Source organism: Nuphar pumila, chromosome 15 (genome assembly GCF_984573655.1).
Source record: "Nuphar pumila chromosome 15, dmNupPumi1.hap1.1, whole genome shotgun sequence".
In the NCBI taxonomy this organism is placed as follows: domain Eukaryota; kingdom Viridiplantae; phylum Streptophyta; class Magnoliopsida; order Nymphaeales; family Nymphaeaceae; genus Nuphar; species Nuphar pumila.
Genome location: NC_143263.1, coordinates 15,316,230 through 15,336,767, shown reverse-complemented (window position 1 = coordinate 15,336,767; position 20,538 = coordinate 15,316,230). Strand labels below are relative to the sequence as shown.

Here is a 20,538-nt window from a genome sequence, read left to right as displayed (position 1 = left end):
TTTTGACCTAAAAAACGAGAATCCTAAAAGAGTTTTTGGTTTTGACTAAAAACTTGAAAGTTTGAGATCAGTGTACCAACTTTCCAACGGCTATAAAAATGTAGGTTTTTGATGTCGGATGATTGAGATATAAATACGAGAACAAAGGTTGTTATGTAAATTTATGAAAAAAAATTGCATATTTGGCATGCCAAATTCATGAGCTTTGCACTTGCAAAGAGTAAAAAGGTTTTAAAAAAGTTAAGAACTTCTAGAATTGAACATCGGGTGGATTTCAAAATTTGTAAGGCATTTGGTAAACACATCAAATTTGCCATACAATACGCTCATTTTTATTATCCCTAAAAAAAACTAAAACAATTACATAGGCCGATTAAAGTTGTATTGACCCGATACAATCAATCCATGCAAAATCTGACCCATTTTTGTACTCTGTAAGTCAAAAGCGGTTTAGGACTGACTCGATTCCAATAAGCCGGTGCAAACCAATTCAATTCAATTCTAACAAGATTAAAAATAAAACTTCAATGTACTCGCGTGTCATGTCCTCTTGTTATATACTATTTTTAGTAGAAAAATATGCAAACATAACACATCATGTCATTCGTTCGTGTCCATGTGATAGCAAGTTCAAAGCCAGCCTCGCAACTGTATTCCCCGTTTTTCTCGTAAACATTCGGGACAGTCTCCTCATATGTAAAAAAAGAGCCGGATTACCAACAGGGGCTCCGCTTGTCTGGCAGGAGCAGTTAGTGCACGTCACCTTGTTTTGGGACGTTGGAAGTTCGAACCCGTTGTATAACTCGTAGGGGTCCGCCTAACCCCAACTTTCTCTGTCGAAAAAAAAGGTGCCGGATTTTATAGGCAATCGAAATTTCGAAAGGGAGTGACTCGCTCTCCCCCGCTTCCTCTTTCCCTCCCGAAAACCAACGAGGAAATAGTAGCGGCATAACCCCCATTCTTCTTTTCTCTCTCTCTCTCTCCCTCGTCCAATTTACGCTATGGAAAACAGAGAGCCTCGTAGCCTGAACCAGAGGAATGATCGCCTCATTCAAGACTTGACCTCACACTCCAACAATTCGAAGCACATCTCCCACTTCCCTCCACCGACCTTTTCCTTGGACGATGATCAAGATGATGACCATCAACATCATCAACCAGGTGAAACTGCTTCCTTCCCTATCTCGCTATACTCTAATTCTGCATTCTGATCCCCAAATATATTGTATTTTATTGCAACACTGTTTCCTGTGGCGAAAGTGGTGGCCTTCCAAGGCGATTGATGTTTTTCTTCCCTCCTGCGTTTCAGAGGTGGATAAGCTGCACAAGGTTAAAGTCCAAGGCCGACGTCGCCTATGCAAGCTTTCGTCCATGGACGACGATTCTCGGCGACCAGCCCACCATGAAACAGTCTACGACGATGATGTACGTGGGACGGACGATTCATCTCCTTCTGACATCAGAGAGATATTAAAGGATTTGAGCACCAAACTTGATAGCTTGAGTATCGAGACTAAAAAAGGAAAGACGAAGGATCACGGAAAATTTGCTGCCCAGTTTGTTGATCTGTCTAACCCTAGTCCGACCGCCAAACCTGGTAAAAGGGACGGAAAAGTGGTTGCTCCTCTGAAGACCTATCAGGGCCTGGATGAACCGGAGTATGAGAGCGCCGTTTCCTCGTTATCTTCCAATTCTGGGAACGAGGGTTCGATTGAAGATTTGGAAAATTCGGCAGAGCCAGAAGATATATTAAAGACAACAAGAAGACGGGGTGCAGCCAAGGAATTGCCTCGTTGCACTTTGGATGATCCAAAAGTTGAGGCTGTTGAATATTTTCCAAACGTTTCATCGAAGGACAAAGTTTCGGATTCTGGTTCATCAGCATATGATGAAAACTGTATCGTATTGGATGAAGATAGTGACTCTGATTACAATGATAAGGATGCCATTGTGTTCAGTGGCCAAGGCCAAACATATACTCTTTCGGGTAAAATTGCAAAAATGCTGTACCCTCATCAACGTGAAGGCCTGAAGTGGTTGTGGGACATCCACTCTAGGCTGGGAGGAGGAATTCTTGGTGATGATATGGGCTTAGGAAAGACAATGCAGGTCAGTTCCCAATCACTATCATCTCTCTGTTTGCTTGGTTTCTAATACCGTTTGGTTTTCAGTTTTAGTTTGCGGAATTTTGTCAGGCACTGCCAAGTTTGAATCATAAGATGCCATTTTTTAATGATTAGTTGTACTTTTCAAAGTAAACAAGTGCTTTTTCAGCACCTGTCTTTGCAGTTGCATTCCATTTTCAGTCAATTATGCTGCTAGAAAAAGATAATTCTAGTAGTAGAGAACATAGGCTTTCTGGAGATAGCATTGCTACAAGAAAGCGTTGCTTCGCCTAGTAAAAAAAAATTTAGGTCTTCTTGAGATATCATTGCTTGGTTTGATCTTTAGAAGTGTTCAACTGAACAAAGTTATGAATCTAACACCTATAATGCTGGTATTTTGGAAACTTGCATCAATGCTCTCAATGGCAGATTATGTCTTTATTTTTGGCAGAAAAAGCACAAGTCAACCAAGATCTGAAAAGGTAATAAGGGTTATTGGTTAGCCGTTAGCTTTAATTTGATAAAGGGAAAGTAACTTTTAGCCCTGGGAAACAGTAACGGGTGTTCAAGTGGGCAACTACTTTAGAGATATTCCTCACTTAGTTTGTAGGATCATTTTCAATCCAATATGTGTGCTCAAGCAAAAAAAAAAAAAAAGAGTTGCGTTTATCGTAGGTTTGTGGAAAATACAAGCTAAAACGACTGGGGTTGAAACTTTTTTTTTAAAGAAGCAATGACCATTGACTGTCTGCACTTAAGAAGCTCTTGGATGGCAGGTTTCATATGAAAATGGCCATTTGTAATACTTTCTTGGAGTTGAATATAGAGGACAGAAGATTCTTTGTCACTAATTCAACAAAAGTATGTGATGGATTTGCTTGAAAGAATATGGATGCTGAAATGCAATGCTATTCTTAACTTTTTTTACATGAGATACACATGTATGTGGATATATAGAGATCCAACATAGAAGTACAATAAAAGCCTTGCAATATTTGACTTTCACATTCACATGTGGTGAATCAGGTGGCACTTCATGCATGCACCTAGATGAAATAAAAAAAGTGCTATAATGGATGAACTAATGTATTGGAAGTTTTTCAATGGCAAACATGGACTTCCACTCATGATACCTGCCTAGTCCAATGCAGATTGACAGGGAATCCATCTACAAGGAGATCAGTTAGGGCTTTTATGTATTCTTTTGATCCAATTTAGTGTTGTGGTGTAGTAGAAAATAGAGAACAATATTCGGATCAAACACAAAGACAGGTCACAGAATATCGTTCTATGGTTGCTGTTAACAGAATTTTCATGAATCCAAAACATAGGCACTGATATCGCCGATAGTTTGAAAATATCATGATATTATTGGTATTTTAAGATCAGCCAATATTTTTTTGAGATTTTCAAAATATTGCCAGAATATAAAATATTGTGATATTTTCCTGAGATTTACAAAAAACATATTTTTTATATACTTTAAGTATCTTTTTTGGTTTCTATTATATTCTTTATATTTCTACAAGTAAAATATTATAAAACTTACTATTTCTTATACTTTTTAATTTATATTAAAAAAAATAAAAACATAATATTTTCCCTAGATTTTTCCAAGAAAAATAACTTTTTGAATAAACTCCTGAGAAAAAAGTTGTTGAGAATGATATTGGTGACTATGATCCAAAATCTATTTTCCACAATACAAAAACCCATCTCAAGGTATGTTCTTTATCAAGACAATACGACTGTTGTCTCCAATGCTATAAATGCCGTTCATCATGGTAAGACCAAGCATGTTCAATTAGGTCAACACTTTGTGCAAGAGAAGGTTGAAAACCGGAAAATTCATTCTCATTTTATCAATAGTGAAGAGTAAGTTATGGATATGTTCACCGGGCTCATCCCCTTGTCCACATTGGTTCCCAAAGAACAAAATTGTCCATGTTTCTTATCCATGTACAGTTATCGGTGGCAAGGGTGTGTGTTAGAGACAGATTTTTAGTACAGTACTTGCAGCATAATCTACACATCAATGAGTACTTGTAATTTTGCTGTATAGAAGTGATATTTTGGTAAAATATACCAAGTGGCTCATGAGCTACATACCATTGATCCATCAGTAGATATTAACCATGTAATTAGTGTCAGAAATTTAGAAATACATTGTTTGTACACTTTAGCAATATGTACATTATATGAAGGGCATTATTAAAAATGCATAATATTATAAAAAAATCCTATAGAAGGGGTGTCTCCAAGACTGGATGACCCCTGGTTACTTTTGGCTGCCATACTTTGTTCCCCTTCTCCATCTCCTACTGTGGTTTCTTTAAGGAGTCATTTGTTTCACCCAATTTACACATGAAAATGAGGTTTACATATGAAACCCTCCATTTTTGCATGCAGGTGAAACAAACGTGCCAACTCCATTTTCCTGTGTGGCCCACAGTCATTATGGGTTTCTTTTCGTGTTGATCATGCATTTACTATGTAAAATCCATACACCCCCCTGTGTATGCATTTTTTTCACACATAGAATGGCCTTCCCATCATAGGATGCCTTTCCCATGCAGTCTTTTCTTGTTGGTGAGAATGAAACAAACTACCCCTAAGAATTTCAATATCTAGTTCAGTGCCATCTTTGTATCATCATTCTCATTTCTTTTCTGATAAAGTTTACCATCATATGGGTGTGTTTGTGTGATGATGTGATCATATATGAATGTAATGTAGTCACAGATATCAACCATATAATCGCTGTATTTTCGTCAAATGATATTAAAGGTAAAATATCATGATATTGGAAAATATCCCCAATTTAATTATATTGCAATATTCTCATGATAATACCATGATATTACCAATTACTTTACCTTTTTCTAATTTATTTTTTACATCTTACATGTGTTTTTCTTCTTTCTTTTTCATTTTACTTATTTCTTTTATTATGTATTTTGTTGTCATAACATGTTATTTTCTTATTGATTTTTGTTATTTTTATATAAATGTTAAAAAAAATTTAAGCCCAAAGATTTTCTCAAGATTTATCAAGCAAATCTATAGTATTGCAAGAAATTGCCTTGCCGAGATATACCTAGACCAATATTTCTGACTATTGTATGTATGCATGCCATGTTTTGGCATTTTGTTTCTAAAGCATATGCCTCTATCCAATGCTAGAAGCTATGTGATTTGCAATATATATATATATATATATATATATATATATATATATATATAAATATTTGCAAAAAATTGCCTTGCCGAGATTTACCTAGACCAATATTTATGACTATGGTATGTATGCATGCCATGTTTTGGGATTTTGTTTCTCAAGCATTAGAACATCTGACATTTATGCCTCTATCCAATGCTAGAAGCTATGTGATTTGCAACATATATATATATATGTATATGTATATATATGTATGTATGTATGTATGTATGTATGCATGCATGAAAGTATGTATGTATGAGAAGGGGAATGATCCTACCCTTTTAAGACCTTCCAAAAATCGCACTTTCAAGTATTTTTGTTCGCCGTTAGATGTGTTTATCATTGTTTACTCAATAAAGAACATGTATGATTAAGATTTTTTATGATCAGATGTGTATTTTAAAAAGGTGAAAAAATCAACAGTTGGGATTATACTAAAATTTGATAATAAAATATTTACATTTTTACATTAAATCAATTTGAAAAAAGCTTGTTTTTTAGTAAATAAGTAATGATAAATACATCTAATGGTTCAGATTAGGCAAAAAAATTCTTGAAAGTACTACTTTTAAAGGGTTCTAACAGCACCTAACAAAAAAGGGTAGGACCATCCCCCTTTTATATATATATATATATATATATAGATAGATAGATAGATAGATAGATAGAGAGAGAGAGAGAGAGAGAGAGAGAGAGAGAGAGAGAGAGAGAGAGAGAGAGAGAGAGAGCAACATTCATGTTGTATATCTGACTTACTCAGTAGCTCGTTTCAGATCTAGATTATAATTTTCTTAGCAGATTTTATGTTAATTATCATATTTTGCAGATGTCAGCCTTTTTGGCAGGTCTATTTGCCTCATGCATAGTAAAAAGGGCACTAATTGTAGCTCCAAAAACTCTTCTTGGACACTGGATTAAGGAGCTTTCTGTTGTAGGCCTTTCTGAGAAGATTCGCGAGTAGGCTTTTGTTTTCCGTGAATTTTGTTGGTGGTAGATAGATTAATTTTTCAGTTTTGTAGAACAATTTGGTGTTTGACTTTTGCAGATACTTTGGAGGTGCTGGAAGTGTACGTGATTATGAGCTTAGATCTGTCCTTCAGGTTCACAATATGTGTTTCTAATACTGCAGCAGCATATATTTTGTGCATATAGTTTCCTTGATTTTCGAGATGCTTTTCAATCATTCTTGATGGTTCTTAATAAATCCTAATTTGAAATTTGAAAGATCTACTTACTCGTTTTTCTGTGCAACTTCTTACTACTGTTAAAATCCCCCTCAATTGGGCTGCATTCCTAATAGGTCAATGCAATTGGCGTTCCCAGTTTCTAAATATCTGCCTTCATATTTGTGTAACTTCTAAATTTTAGTTAAATGTTATTGACACTTGGATACTAGTTATGTCACTAAGTTTTTTACTTGAATTTTTGATTTTTGATGTCATAGACATTTCAAATATTGGATACAAATTCTTTTCTAAATTAACATATATTTTCTATTTTTAGAGAAAAAATAGAAATCAATGAAACCTGACTGAGTTGCTTGTTTGACCTGGTTAAGTCTCAATTCAAAGTTTTTTTTTTTGATTCAGTCATGAGTCACTGTGCTTTCAACCTATGCTTATCACACAATTTTGAAATGCTTACTAAGGCTACTCTTCATTTGATGAGTTATAAGCAAAAATAGTGATGGAATGATTGACATATGCCTGTGGAAGTGACCAAGTTTGCATTTAGTGCTGACAGTCTGACATCACTACTTAAACATTGTTTCCAACCCCAAACATATTTGGTTAAGATTATAACTGCTGCAATGTTAGCTATTCATTTTTCTGATAACTCTATTCGTTTCTTTCTGAATGAACATACTGGTTCTTATAGAATGGTGGTGTTCTTCTCACTACATATGACATTGTGCGTAACAATGCAAAGGCATTAAGTGGTACCAACATCTTGGTTGATGATGCAAGCGAGGACAACTTCACATGGGATTACATTATACTTGATGAGGTTAGTTTGATATTGCATTGGCTATTGGCAAAGTTTTTTATTGTTTTCACAAACCATGACGAATTGTAATGTTTAGTTTTTTATCTGATTTGTTTATTTAAGATTTCTCTGTTGAGGATGATTTGCCACATTGGGACAGACACAGGCCAGATACCTTCAGGAGGCTTTAAAAGAATAAAATGATGTCATTTACACAAAAAAAGTGCAATAACTCACTGGTCTAGCTTCATGGCACCACACACATATCATGAATGCAAAAACTAACTTCACACCCACAATGCAATGCAAACTCGTGGCCATTCAAATGCTTATTGAAAGCTTTGATAGCCGATTTAACTTGTTCTCTAATCTTTAGGCCCATGCCTTTGCTCATAAATTCATAATAGTTGCTTCCTTTTCATCGTGATGTAAGCAATTATCTGCAGTTATAAATGCAAGAGATAATCCACACTAAATCTATCCCTTTGTCATGTTATTCGAGCATGCAGCATAAGTTGCACTCTGTAACACAAGTACCTTGTAAAGAATATGATGACATTCTTAAACATTGAATGATGATTTCCATGTGCTGTATACAGAATTATCTAAGATATTTACTATAAAGCATTTCCAACGAGTATATAAGGAATCTAAGATTACTTAGATGTTAAATTATAAGTGTCTATCATTGTGTATATATATATATATATATATAGACAATGATAGACACTTATAATTTCTGTTGTTTGTAAACTGAAATATCTGTCAGGGGTATTTCAGTCATATCCTATATAATAGGTGTCAGTCCTTTAGGGACTGACTTATCTTTTCTTTATTCTGTATTTTTCCTTCTTTTTCTGTATTTCTTTTTCTTATATAGCTGTTGGGCTGGTCCAACTAGTCGTTGGACCAGCCCCTTTGTGTCCTCAAGTGCCTATTTAAAGGCACTCTCCTTGTATGTTTATAATGCTTTTTTTATGTCTTGTGCTTGCCCATATCAAGAGCAGAAAATCTCCAAGAGAGAAGATAACAATGGAGAGAAATATGGCTAACTGTATTCAATCTCAAGCAAAACAAAAGGCAACCATTATCGTAGGGGTCGACCCCTCTATATACATTCCAAGGCAAAATCAAAGAAAACGTAAAAAGGTAACAAACACCCCTAATATAAATGCTATGTACAAATGAAACTATACATGTAAGGGGCAGTACCCAAATGGTAATACTCAGTATTACATAACTCTTAACACTCCCCTTCAAACTTGTGATGATGCAACAAAATCATTCAGCGTTTGGAAATGAATGAGCAAAAATGTGAAGGAGCAAGACTCTTAGTAAGGACATCTGCTATCTGATTCTTTGAGCTCTCATGTTCTAGGGCAATAACTCCATCCTCTTAGGCTTTCCTTGTATAGTGACAATATATTTCAATATGCTTGGTTCCCTCATGAAACTTTGGATTCTTTGCAATAATAATAACACTCATATTGTCACAATATAAGGAAGTCTTGTCAACAATAGAGACTCCCAACTCACCCAATAACCAACTTATCCAAATAATCTTTGTTGTGACTTGAGCCATACCTCTATATTCTGCTTCCATGCTGGATAAGGCAACTCTTTACTGTTTCTTGCTTTTCCATGAGGTCAGGGAGCTTCTAAGAAAAATACAGATACCAGTAATAGAAAGACGATCCTGAGTAGAGCTTCCAAAATCAGCATCAAAAAGTGTTTTAAGAACTGTGGTAAATGATGATGAAAAGAACATACAATAGTTCCTAGTGTCTCTCACATATATGATAATCCTGAGTACAACAACTAAGTGTATTGTCCTGGGAGCATTCATAAATTGACTGACTACATGAATTACATAGGTGATAGTCGGGATGGATATGGTCAAGCATACGAGACTTCCAACTAATTGTTTGTATACTACAAGATCTTCTAACTCAACACCATTTGTGGCTCTCATCTTTAAATTTTCTTCCATGGGAGAATTGATTCTTTTTGAGTCATCCACCAGTCTTTCCTTTACCACCAAATCTGTAGCATACTTATGCTGAGACAAGTACAATCCCTTTGGTGAGTATGCTATTTCCAACCCAAGAAAATATTTCAAATGCCCCAAGTCTTTCATCTCAAACACCAACTTCTTCTTCGTCTCCTTAACTCTTTCCATGTCATCTCCCGTGAGTATCATATCATCTACATAAAGAAGTAATATGCATTTTTCGAGCTTAGAGGAAGACACAAACAAAACAAGGTCATGATGACTCTACTCTAAACCAAGTGATTTCACTGCTGAACTAAACTTCTCAAACTAGGCTCGTGGTGCTTGTTTGAGTCCATATAATGCTTTGTGAAGTCTACAAACTGTACCTTATGGAGTTTAATATACCTGTGGTAGTTCCATATACACTTTGTCTTCCAGGTCTCTAGTCAAGAAGGCATTTTTGACATCTAATTGCCACAGATTCCACTATTGCACTGCAGCCACTACAAGCAATGTACAAATAGTTGTCATATGAGCTACAAGAGCAAAGGTTTCAACAAAATCAATTCCAAACCGCTGACTATAGCCCTTAGCTACTAATCTTGCCTTGTATCTTTTATCTGACCCATTTGCATTGGTCTTTATCTTATAATCTCACTTGCTCCAAAAAATATTATTCCTTGGTGGAGGTTTTACCAATTCCCATTGTAATGCCCCAAAATTGTAACCAAATTTTCAGCATTTTTTATTAGCACAACAAAAATATATGAACAAAAATACGTTAAAATCTTGGGCGAATTATAAGGGTTATCATCTAGCATGAACATTAAACTAAATGTCATTTAACATATGAATTTAAAAAGTCATTACATTGGGTTTATCAAATTGAAAATTTAAAATGTTTAAAAGTAAATAAACATTGTCCCAGATCTCAAGAAAGTGTGGATTCCATGGCACCGATCGTAGCACCCCGCAACCACTCCTGCGTGATCCTTATGGATCTGAAAAATTATAGTAAATGCTGTTAAAATATAGTATGCGTATGGATCTGGATCCAGATCCATACGCACGTTGAATATTTTAACACATGCTCAATACCATTTCATTAATGGTATTCCTGTAATTTTTCTGTAATCTCAGCTATTGTATATTTGCCTATTTATAAAGCTTAGGGCTGGGATGTTGGGTTAACGTGCGCCGCCCCCAACCATTGTGCATCTCCCTCCTCCTCTCTCTCTCTCTCTTTTCTTTATTTTCTGCAGTGAAGGCTGAACCCCACACAGAATCTTATATGGTATCAGAGCACCAGGTTGCAGAACCCTACCAGACGTGTGTTCAGCGAGATCTGAAGATCTCTGAAGAAACAATTTTTGATACATCTCTTCGTCCATTCTTCTTCCTTCCTGGTAACTTCTGCTACTCGTTCATTTTTCTGGTTCTTGTTCATTCCTTTTCTTCACAGTACTCATTATCATCACCATCTGTCTCTCTTCTTCATGATTAACGTCTGCAGCATTATTAACGTCTGCAGTTTTTTTTTCTTTTCACCTTTAACGTCCCTCTTCGACATCAACGACTGCAGTTTTCTTCTCTTTGATTGCATTTTCTTTGATTGCAATCCCTTTGATTCGTGTTTTCCCTCTTTGATTGCAGTCTCCTTTGATTACAAACAAATCTACTGCAGTTTTTGAGTATTTTTTGATTTATTTCCTCTTTGATTCCTCTTTGATTACAAAAGTTTCCTTTTCTATTACTGTTTAATGTTTTCTGTGGGACGCCTATAGGCAGGTTATAACAGTCTACAATCTCGATCCTAAAAAAAAGGCAAAACAGTTTACGTCTATTAGTAGCATGGGTGCATCCCTTATTGAAGTTCTATTGATTGATTAAGTGATCTCCAATTTTCTTTTTCTTTCTCTTCATTCATCTTGTTCGTTTATTCGTTGTCCCATTGATATGAATTACTCTTCGTCATCCACCTTGTCCTCCGGTCCTTCTGCAAATTTCTTGAGTCAGCTTGTTACAGAAAAACTTACTCACTCTAATTTTTTGACCTGGAAGAGACAAATACTTCTTTTTATACGGAGTCAGGATCTCGATGAACATCTGGATGGTTTGGTTCCTATACCACCACGGTTTATTTTGCAGGAAACCAACAATGAGAAGGGTGACACAATTACTATTTTCTTTAAGAATCCAGAGTATACAGCCTGGAGGAAGCGTGATCAGTCTTTGGTTGCTTATATTACGTCGACACTATCTCAAGAAGTGTTGGTTACTCTTTCAGATGATTGCACTGCGGCGGATCTGTGGAGTAAGTTGTCTCAGACATACTCTCAGATATCAGAAGCTCGAGTTATGTACTTAAAAAATGAGTTTCAAAGTTTGAAGAAAGGCTCCGTGTAAGTCATGGAATACTTAGGCCGCTTGAAGCGTATTACTGACCAATTGGCGGTTATTGGAAGTGCTATTTCAAATAAAGATAAAGTTCAACAACTCCTCAATGGATTGAGCCCTGATTTTGACATGTTTACCACAACTTTGTCATGCCTTCCTCACTTGCCTACTTTTGACGATCTTCAAGCGAAACTTCTCCAGCATGAGATGATTATGAAACAAAGAGCAGAAGGAAATGAATCAGTTCGTTCTCATTCAGTTTTGGCCATGGATACTTCTGTCACTTTTGGACGAGGAAATGGAGGGCATCAAGGAGGCAGAGGCCGCAGACGTTTTGGGCAGGGAGGTCGTGGTATCTTGCCTACACCTAATATTTCTGGTGTTTTTAATACAGGGAATTAGAGGAGAGTGCCCACTTGTTTCTTATGTAACAAAAGAGGACATGTAAAAGCTGATTGTTGGTTTAATCTACAAAATAGAGGAAAAATAAACAAAATTGAAAATAAGTCAACTACTACTGTGGACACGAAAGCGCCATCTACAGATATGCAACAACTTTTGTTATCCGCATTGTCATAGATGACGATCAAGCAAAATGAACAAGGCGAGTGGTATGTTGATTCCGGTGCTGCCACTCATGTTACGGGTAATGCCGGTAAGTTATCTCACATATTGCCTTATTCTGAAAAAGGTAGTATAGTTACGGGAGATGGAACTTATCACTCCATTAGTGATACTGGCAATGCACATATCCCTATGTCAGAGTCCTCACTTCACTTGTCCAATGTTCTCCTTGCTCTTAATATTAAAAAGAACATTGTTTCTGTATCTAAACTTGTTGACGATATGAATTCTTCCGTCGAATTTACTCCATCTTCTGTTTACGTTAAGGATCTACGAACGAAGTAGACGTTCGCTAAGGGGGAGCGACAAGGAAACATGTACGTCTTCAAGGAGATTCCCTCAATGTCTTCACCTTCAGCCCCAGTCCTCCAGTTGAAGTCGTTCAAGCATTCTTCAGTGTCTTCGCCTTCAGAGTCATTGTTTTTCCCTTCGTTGAAAGTTTTTAATTCATCTCATTGTAATAAGCCAGATATTTGGCACAATCGTTTGGGCCATTATAGTCGGGGCTTCGTTGAAAGTCTTGTATCTGATGGTCTTCTTCCAGAGTCTAGTTTATGTTCCTTTTTAGATAATAATAAATGTTCCTCATGCGAACTCTCCAAAAGCCATGTTCTTCCGTTTCATATTATTAATAAAAGGGCTTCAAAGCCATTTGAGATTATTTGTTCCGATGTTCGGGGACCCGCACCTATTCCTTCTCTTTCCGGTAGTTGTTACTATGTTATCTTTATTGATTCTTATTCCCGTTATACTTGGATATATTTCTTGAAACATAAGCATGAAGTTTTTCAACTATTTCGGGAATTCCATTCGATGGTCAAAACAAAGTTTTCCTGTGATATTGTGCATTTACAATGTGATGGTGGGGGAGAGTATTCATCAAACGAGATTATTGCCTTTCTTTGGGATAAAGGAATAAGTCGACAGGTTTCTTGCCCTCATACCCCTCAACAAAATGGGGTTTCAGAAAGGAAACACATGCATATTGTCGAGAGTGCGATGAGCATGTTACATGATAGCAATGTGCCAGTTAGTCTCTGGACAGAAGTTTTTCACACATCTGTTCATGTCATAAATCGTCTTCCTATGGCGATTCTGGACCAGAACTCTCCATATTATACTTTATTTGGGCAACATCCCTCTTATGATGAGTTGCGTGTTTTTGGTTGTGTATGTTATGTACATATTGATTCATCTCTGCGAAATAAGTTTCAGGACAAGGCCGTTAAGTGCAGATTCGTTGGGTATGTGGATGAATACAAAGGCTATCGATGCTATGATCCTACTACAAAACGTATTAGGACCTCTAGGAATGTTTTTTTTGATGAACAAAATTTTCAGGTAAATGACTCTGAAGCGTTGCCATCTCGAGAAGCAGAGGTATATGATCCATGGATGAGCGCAGATCTTTTTGCTAATACAGGAGAAACATGTCAGGCAAATTGTACTTCCTTTGGCTTAAGTAGGGGGTTGGATGACTCACAGATGCGTGTTGAACCATCTCCAGTAAAACTACCCCCAGTAGAACGCTTCTCTGGACAGATATACACTAGACGGGACAAAATATAAAGCAGAGGAATGTGGAAAGCATCGCTAATGATCCGACTCAAAGGCCGTCACGCATTAGGCATCCTATTCAACGATGGGTGAGTTATGAGACCTTTTCTCTTGATTTCCAGTTATTTATGTCTCAGCTCACAAAACAGGATGAACCCACTTGTTTTAATCAAGCTCTTCAATTTCGTCATTGAACTGAAGCTATGAATTTAGAAATGGAAGCACTTCATGAGTGCCAGACTTGGGAAATAGTACCTCGGCCAGAAGGAAAGAATGTAGTTGGCTCAAAATGGGTTTACAAAACAAAGTATAAGCCTGAAGGAAGTATTGACATATATAAAGCGCGACTTGTTGTTCGGGGATTTACACAACAATATGGTGAAGATTACGATGAAACTTTTAGTCCGGTAGTCAAAATGGGTACAATTCGTGTCATCATATCCCTAGCAGTCGACCGAGGATGGAGGCTTAGCCAGATGGATGTTACAAATGCATTCTTGAATGAAACTTTAAAGGAAGAAGTGTATATGGAGCAACCTTCTGGTTATGCCGAAAAGGATCCTACTGCTTGGGTGTGCAAACTAAGGAAATCTCTGTATGGGTTGAAACAGGCGTCCCGTTCTTGGTTTGAAAGTTTCTCTATGCAAATTCAAAGCTATGGTTTTAGAAGATGCTCTCTGGACCACTCGCTCTATATTTACCAAAAGACAGACATTGTTATACTTCTTCTTATATATGTTGATGACATTGTGATCACTGGGAGCTCAGATAATCATGTGCAAGACGTGAAGCAGTTTTTAATGAAAACTTTCAAGATGAAAGATTTAGGGGAGTTGAGGTACTACCTCAGACACATTGACACTCATGCAACAAAAATACACTCTTGATCTTCTAGAAAGAGCTGGGATGACGAATTGCAAACCAGTCAGCACTCCGAGTGTATTACATCAAAGGCTGAGCTCTTAAGATGGCCATCTTTGTGTCAACCCAACAACGTATAGAAGCCTTGTGGGGATGCTGCAATACTTGACCTTTACCAGACCTGATATAGTTTATGCTGTCAATCAGGTATCCCAGTTTATGCATGCTCCAACGGAAGGTCATATGGAAGCTGTGAAGCACATTCTACGATATTTAAAAGAAACTATAGGAGATGGACTTGTTTATCGCAAGAACGATAACCTGCATAGAGGGCATGAACTCATCACTTATACAGACGCAGATTGGGCAGGGAATCCAGATGAGAGACGATCTGTCTCTGTATATTGTGTATATATTGGACACAATTTAGTGTCTTGGAGCAGCAGAAAACAAAAGGCAGTGGCACGGTCGAGTACAGAGGCTGAATACAGGTCGATGGCTGCAGGCACGACAGACGCTACATGCATTAGACACTTATTGAGTGATCTTGGGGAGACGATTATTTGATCATTTATTCTATGTGACAATCAAAGCGCAATAAACATTGCATGTAATCCTATTCAGTATAGCAGAACGAAGCACATTGAGATTGATCAACATTTTATACGGCAGAAAGTCGAGATGAAGGATATAGAACTACGTCATGTTCGAACAAAAGATCAAGTGACAGACTTGTTTACCAAAGGGTTAACATGACATCAATTTTGGCTATTGAAGTGCAAGTTGTACATGCTCCAAGACCATGTACAACTTGAGGGAGGGTGTTAAAATATAGTATGCGTATGGATCTGGATCCAGATCCATACACACGTTGAATATTTTAACACATGCTCAATGCCATTTCATTAATGGCATTCTTGTAATTTTTCTGTAATCTTTGCTATTGTATATTTTCCTATTTATAAAGCTTAGGGTTGGGAGGTTGGGTTAACGTGCGCCGCCCCCAGGCATTGTGCATCTCCCTCCTCTCTCTCTCTTCTTTATTTTTTGCAGTGAAGAACCCCACACAGAATCTTATATGCGAGCCAGACTTCACAAGTCTCCATAGGGAATCTTTTTTCAAAGCACACAAATAATGTGCCAACATGCAAGAGCATGCATACTAGCAATACCATAAGATTATTTACTGAGCATTCACCTATACTTGGAAATTGAATACATAACATGTCAAGCGTATCTGAACCAAAAGTAATGCATCATCATAATTAAATACATGCATAAACAACTAATTACAGAAAAATAAAGCTGTACAATTAAAATTTATGTTTCTCTTGGTTAACCCCTTGCGGGTACGTGCCGTTCGAATACGTCAGACATATGAGACCATCCGAGGGTTTGTTACATGTGGTTGTGTTAATACCCCGAATGACTATTTGAATCAGACTCCTAAAGGGGCAGGATGATGACCGAGAGCAAACCCTCTAAAGGACGAGCTAAACATGATGCATCCGACTTCTGCAGAAGTTATAAGACCTACCCACCTAGGACAAAATGGGGTAATCCGGGTCCTTTAACTCTGTGGGCGGGGGCCATTGAGCTATTGCTGTTCGTAGCATAACCTGGTTGTATGTTTCAACAACAACAACCCAACATAGTTTGTACCACCTACCCTCTCTAAGGATGCCCCAGACTGAATGGGTATCTATCTTTTTAATTTAATACATATGAAATTATTTGTACCTACCTCCATGGTAAGAGCATGGACTACACAAGACCACCCATCCGGTGAACTCGTGGTGCATTTAAACTAGCGAGTGCCGGAAGAAAGCCTCGATACATTTAAACCAACTAGGCATTTATTTAAGTTTGTGTGCATGCAATTATTAAGTTCAATATCGTGGGCTCTTTTTCAACCACATGCCCAGTCCCGAGCAAACACACAGGTGTACACAATACACCACCGATTCACAATACAATGTTCGCATGGCACACATAACATATCACGGGTGCTCGTGTGGCACCACAATGGTTTCGAGGAACCACATGCTCATTTTTGAGCTTTTGCATAAACATGACCCTGCAACTTCCATCATAGTGCAATTTATCAAAAACACGCATTTGGCAAAATGTGGTCCATGTATGGGACCTAGTCATGACATTCATAATCAAAACATAATGCATTTACATGCGAAATAACATGTGTAGTTATCATTTTATGTATTTCGCAAAGCTCAACAAAGATATATCATTCATTTCGTGCACAAGCTATAAATTATGCAACATTTGCGGAAACATGTCTGTGTACACTTATCTCCATAAAATGACGGCTAAAACCATCAAATTCCTATTTTTCATTGGGTTGCCGAATAGAACATCCAGTGTATATATATGTAACTGAAATTGTGAATTCACAGCATTCAACATACGTATAACAATACTGAGCATTCGTTTCTCACACGCATTGTCATGTTTTTGAGAATCTTGCGAACGGAGGATTCAATCAAAATATATCTATATATGAAATTCACACACACACACACATATTGTTAGCTGTAAGAAAGCTGGTGTCAGGCTGATCCCAACCAGTCTTACAGCTAACCCTTTTGGGGTTTGAAGTTGACTTCCATTCATTATTATTAGAATACGGATCGGATATGGATCCAGTAGAGGATCCATATGGTTCACTTGTATGTTTATATTGTAATGTAATATACATTACTGACACAGGGCAGTTTTGTCCATGTAAAAGAATTGTAAACCTATTTATCTTAATGATGTTTTAGTGCAGCCACTAAGAGAAAAGATTGTGGCTGCCGATTCCCAGAAAAGAACGAGTTCTCTTCTCTCTCCTCTTCCCTTCCATTCCTTCTCGGCTTTCTCGACAAAGTCTGCCAATCAGAGGCAGTTTTATCAATTGTTACCACCGAATGGGTGGTGACAGGTCACGGCTAGGGTTAAACTGACCCCAGTCGACCATGCCAGCAGGGTGCTAGTCAGCCACACACCCAACAGGGCAGCAGGACGGGTGTTGCAGACCCCGGTCTGCAGTGCCCCATAGGTGCGGCGTGCTGTAGCAGCGTCGGCAGTGGTGCGGCGCACCCTGCAGTGCCAACTGCGCCTGGACCTGGTTTGGCTGGTCCTGATCAAACCCAGTCAGACCGACCAGATGGTCAGGTACCGGTTGTGCCTCAAGGACACCTGGAAATGAAAGGAAATGGTCTGGGGTCGGACAGACCTCAGCCCGTTCGTATACATGCCACCGCATGTATGTATGTGCATACATGATAATATATATATATATTTCATGGTTTTTAATCCAACCAAATAACCAAAACGTGTACGGTGTATGCATATCCCATAAAATAAGTTTACAAGAAAATAAATCACGAATGCATGCTCAACTCCTTTTGATTCTTACATAAAGGAATGTGCCCATTATGCGTACAAGATCTATCACACGAAATGGGCTTATCATGCACAAATACGTATATCTATATTCGAATATCATCACCATCCTATTGAACATGTGATAATAACACATTCATAAAGTAATGAATCTTCGCGCTTCTCCTTTTTTTTCAAATCGAATCACACGCATGTGAGCATGGTTTCGGTTTGCATATAGTATGGTCTCAATCCCACCGTTGAAGGTGGTTTGATTCACATCTTCTAGTGCGGTCCAGCATGATCCTACATGCTGGCCCATAACTCGCACACCTTAGTTAAAAACCCTACCTCACAAGTTAGTTGGATTGGCAAGGACCAAACGCGGTTTTGGTCGAACCTTGGATGCGTGCACCCTCCTACGAACCAACTGAGCTCCATTAATGGAGTCTCCTTCCTCAACCGAGTGGTGTCTGTGAGAGAGAGAAAGAGAAAAGGAAGAGAGATTTTGAGAGAGTGAATGTCGATAAAAGGGAGAGGGTTTTTAGAGAGGAGGGAGCATGGGCATATGAGATTCCCTATTTAATAGGGCCTCATTTAATGTGGAAAGGAAGAGGGAGAGATGCACCACGTTACACTATGGTGCCTCTTCCTCCTCCAAAAGGTAATTATGTTGTACTTTATTTCTTTTTTTTTATTATTCTTTTCTAAGAGAAGAGCAGGGCGGTTCACCTTTCCTCTTCCCCTCATAATTACAAAAACCAAAACAAAACAAGGCCACCAAATTGGTCTCTCATTTGGTTTAATCTATGTCACAGGGACTCTTCAGCTAGGTGCCGCACCCGCGTCGCACCCGCACCCGCACCCGCACCCGATGCGGTCAACCTGACCTTGGGTGCAGTCAACGCACCCAGGGTCATTTATGTCCAATTTTTGGACTTTATATATATATATATATATATATATATATATATATATATATATATATATATATATATATATATATATATATATATATATTGCCGCAGCCCTGCACCCAAGTTTTTTGAAAGTGCCCCGCACCCGCACCCATGTGACATTGGGTTTAATTTTTCCTTAATGGCTTAGATTTAATTTTTAAGAAAAACATTATGATGGTTTTTTTATTTTTATTTTTAAGTAATATATTGAGTATATAGACTATTTAATATTTTGGTAGGTTTCTCTTTGATAGAAGAGCCCACAAGGGAGGGTGAGTCACCCTTGGGATCCTATATGCCATATTTAATTAAGATATTGTTTTATTTTGAATAATAATTAAAACTTACTCCAAGTTTCCTATTTGATCCTGGATCCAGATTGGATCCAATTCTATTTGGGATTAAAGTTAAACCCAAACCATAACCAATTTCAAGGTGGATTTCAGATCATCCCATGATCCAGATCCAAATGCCAAATTCAACCACTTTCAATAATGGATTTCGGATCTACTCGTGATTTAGATCCAAATGTGTAATGACCCTAAACAGTCCCTCGAAAATTTTTAGGATTTTTTTTAAATGAATAAATAATTTTAAAACAAATAACGACTCCAAACTGACCCTCAACCTAAACCAAGACATAAACATGTCATAAAAACAGTCTGTCCATGTTCTGAAAGGGGTCAAACTGATTCAATTTAGGCAAACCTATTCATATTGATCAAAACCAAGAATGCAATTTTTTTTTCCAGACTTGACGCTATAGTCTGGTCATGCTTACATAACCTGGTAAAAACATGACAGTACAAGAAAATCTGTACAGGGGTACACGACCCAACAAAAATCGTGCCCCAAACTCCTTATTAAACTTGTATTCAGTGTGAACATCTGACCCTAAAACCACCGAGCATGAACCTCTATCCTACTGCATATTCTGAAAACACAAAGCTCAACATGAACTAAAAAAAAATGAAGGCAAACTTTTAATGGTTTTTGAAACTCACATGAAGGCTTTAAGTCAATTTTGGATAGCCTTAAAACTCATAGTGAGAACAAAGAAATAGATTTCCTTAAGGTAAAAGAAAAAATCCAACGTGAATACTAATTTTCATCCCTTTCAACAAAGCAATATAACTATTCATGCTAAAAAGTAATTACACAATAGATTCAGTGATTACAGCCTACACTCAATTCTCGGGTCAAGCTATCACGAGAGTCCAGTGCAGATTTAACTGGCCTAGCCTGCTGTTCAAAAACCCCTCCATCAAGACCGGTTCTTGATTTATTTTTCACGCCTTAAAGTTAGGTTTGATTCAACCTATGCAGATCTTCCCAACTAATGGACTAAGAGAGAAACCCGTACCTCCCTTGCCTCAGCAACAATCTCCCCTCGTGAGTTGTTGGCTCTGATACCATATCAAGAGCAGAAAATCTCGATGAGAGAAGATAACA

General features: G+C 37.5%; 1 protein-coding gene across 2 annotated transcripts in view; it reads left to right on the top strand.

The window, feature by feature from the left end:
- The first annotated feature begins 931 nt into the window (after positions 1 to 931).
- Positions 932 to 20,538, top strand: part of CHR24 (chromatin remodeling 24) — a 118,724-nt gene continuing 99,117 nt past the window's right edge. The window contains exons 1-5 of one of the 2 annotated variants that reach the window (XM_089988383.1): positions 932 to 1,161; positions 1,310 to 2,109; positions 6,152 to 6,282; positions 6,371 to 6,425; positions 7,204 to 7,332. In XM_089988383.1, the coding sequence (XP_089844509.1) occupies positions 1,002 to 1,161; positions 1,310 to 2,109; positions 6,152 to 6,282; positions 6,371 to 6,425; positions 7,204 to 7,332 (1,275 nt within the window). In that variant the 5' untranslated portion in view covers positions 932 to 1,001. The remainder of the gene's footprint in view (positions 1,162 to 1,309; positions 2,110 to 6,151; positions 6,283 to 6,370; positions 6,426 to 7,203; positions 7,333 to 20,538) is intronic. The other variant, XM_089988384.1, reaches the window with a different exon arrangement.